At 34.2% G+C, this 2,960-nt stretch overlaps 1 protein-coding gene across 1 annotated transcript in view; it reads right to left on the reverse strand.

Annotated features, from left to right (window-relative positions):
• LOC119422994 (glutamate receptor 2) overlaps window positions 1–525 on the reverse strand; it is a gene marked incomplete at its 3' end in the record, with an annotated part of 67,779 nt that extends 67,254 nt beyond the window's left edge. Inside the window, exon 1 of the mRNA XM_037690405.1 lies at window positions 238–525. Within this exon, the coding sequence (XP_037546333.1) occupies window positions 238–307 (70 nt within the window). The remainder of the gene's footprint in view (window positions 1–237) is intronic.
• Window positions 526–2,960: the final 2,435 nt, after the last annotated feature.

Below are 2,960 nucleotides of genomic sequence, written 5' to 3' on the forward strand. Positions count from 1 at the left end.
CAGAGGATCCTGCTGGACTCAGAGGATCCTGCAGGACTCAGAGGATCTGGATCTCACCTGTTATTAGCCTCTCTGAGGGCTGATGGTTTCTCATCCAACCTTAAAACCGAACCGAACGGTACCCGAGTGTCTGAGGGCCTCTCCTCCTCCTCCTCCTCCTCAGGACCAGGAGGCCCACAGAACCGACCAAACGGGCCGTGGATGAAGGCATCAAGGAGCAAAGATGGTCGGACCTACCGATCTGCACGCTCGGAGTTCCGCTCCATCCTCCTCCGAACACGAGCGCGAGCGCGACGAGCAGCTTCATGGTGAGGTTCGGGCCCGATCCACGTCAGAACCAGAGCAGCACCGCCATCACAGCCGGCTTCTGCTGCTGAGAACCAGATTCAGGCTAAAGCTCGTTCATGGGCGCGCGGGGCTGCGCGTGCCACACCTGTCTCCACAACTGCGAAGCTTCAAACCGAGGAAGTCCGAAGAAACCCGAGCGCTTCCGAAAGATCCGTGGAAACTGGATCACCGAGGCGAAGGCGGAGCGTGTGCGCACGTGCGCGTGCGTGTTTTTTTTTTTTTTTTTTTACCGAAATAACTGGATCTTAAGAATCTCTCAGAAAGATTCATTGGATGTCCTGAAGCTGATCGATAATCCAGATCAATAACAGGTGACTCAGGACGGTTCTGCTCCAGTCCAGAGGACCGGACCGGTTCTGATGGACCTGGATCATGTTGGATCATCCAAGATGGCCGCTCAGAGCAAGAGACAGAAAAAAGGCTGAAACTGTCAATTCTTCAGCTATTGATTAATTCAGTCAGATATTGATTAATTCTGTCAGATATTGAATAATTCAGTCAGATATTGATTAATTCAGTCAGATATTGATTAATTCAGTCAGATATTGATTAATTCAGTCAGATATTGATTAATTCTGTCAGATATTGATTAATTCAGTCAGATATTGATTAATTCAGTCAGATATTGATTAATTCTGTCAGATATTGATTAATTCTGTCAGATATTGATTAATTCAGTCAGACATTGATTAATTCTGTCAGATATTGATTAATTCAGTCAGATATTGATTAATTCAGTCAGATATTGATTAATTCAGTCAGATATTGATTAATTCAGTCAGATATTGATTAATTCAGTCAGACATTGATTAATTCAGTCAGATATTGATTAATTCTGTCAGATATTGATTAATTCAGTCAGATATTGATTAATTCAGTCAGATATTGATTAATTCTGTCAGATATTGATTAATTCTGTCAGATATTGAATAATTCAGTCAGATATTGATTAATTCTGTCAGATATTGTTTAAATCAGTCAGACATTGATTAATTCAGTCAGATATTGTTTAAATCAGTCAGATATTGAATAATTCAGTCAGATATTGATTAATTCAGTCAGATATTGAATAATTCAGTCAGATATTGATTAATTCTGTCAGATATTGATTAATTCTGTCAGATATTGAATAATTCAGTCAGATATTGATTAATTCTGTCAGATATTGAATAATTCAGTCAGATATTGATTAATTCAGTCAGATATTGAATATTTCAGTCAGATATTGTTTAAATCAGTCAGACATTGATTAATTCTGTCAGATATTGAATAATTCAGTCAGATATTGAATAATTCAGTCAGACGATTAATTCAGTCAGATATTGATTAATTCTGTCAGATATTGAATAATTCAGTCAGATATTGAATAATTCAGTCAGACGATTAATTCAGTCAGATATTGTTTAAATCAGTCAGACATTGATTAATTCAGTCAGATATTGATTAATTCTGTCAGATATTGATTAATTCAGTCAGACATTGATTAATTCAGTCAGATATTGATTAATTCTGTCAGATATTGAATAATTCAGTCAGATATTGATTAATTCTGTCAGATATTGATTAATTCAGTCAGACATTGATTAATTCAGTCAGATATTGATTAATTCTGTCAGATATTGATTAATTCTGTCAGATATTGTTTAAATCAGTCAGACATTGATTAATTCAGTCAGACATTGATTAATTCAGTCAGATATTGATTAATTCAGTCAGATATTGATTAATTCAGTCAGATATTGATTAATTCTGTCAGATATTGAATAATTCAGTCAGACGATTAATTCTGTCAGATATTGATTAATTCAGTCAGATATTGTTTAAATCAGTCAGCTATTGATTAATTCAGTCAGACGATTAATTCTGTCAGATATTGATTAATTCAGTCAGATATTGATTAATTCAGTCAGATATTGATTAATTCTGTCAGATATTGATTAATTCAGTCAGCTATTGATTAATTCAGTCAGCTATTGATTAATTCAGTCAGATATTGATTAATTCAGTCAGCTATTGATTAATTCTGTCAGATATTGAATAATTCAGTCAGATATTGATTAATTCTGTCAGATATTGAATAATTCAGTCAGACGATTAATTCAGTCAGATATTGTTTAAATCAGTCAGACATTGATTAATTCAGTCAGATATTGATTAAATCTGTCAGATATTGATTAATTCAGTCAGATATTGATTAATTCTGTCAGATATTGAATAATTCAGTCAGACGATTAATTCAGTCAGATATTGATTAATTCTGTCAGATATTGTTTAAATCAGTCAGATATTGATTAATTCAGTCAGCTATTGATTAATTCAGTCAGATATTGATTAATTCAGTCAGATATTGGTTAAATCAGTCAGATATTGATTAATTCAGTCAGCTATTGATTAATTCAGTCAGATATTGATTAATTCAGTCAGGCATTGATTAAATCAGTCAGACATTGATTAATTCAGTCAGACGATTAATTCAGTCAGCTGATTAATTCAGTCAGATATTGATTAATTCTGTCAGATATTGTTTAAATCAGTCAGACATTGATTAATTCAGTCAGACGATTAATTCAGTTAGCTATTGATTAATTCAGTCAGACAATTATTAATTCAGT

This window comes from Nematolebias whitei, chromosome 16 (genome assembly GCF_014905685.2).
Source record: "Nematolebias whitei isolate Nwh7 chromosome 16, NemWhi1, whole genome shotgun sequence".
NCBI lineage: Eukaryota > Metazoa > Chordata > Actinopteri > Cyprinodontiformes > Rivulidae > Nematolebias > Nematolebias whitei.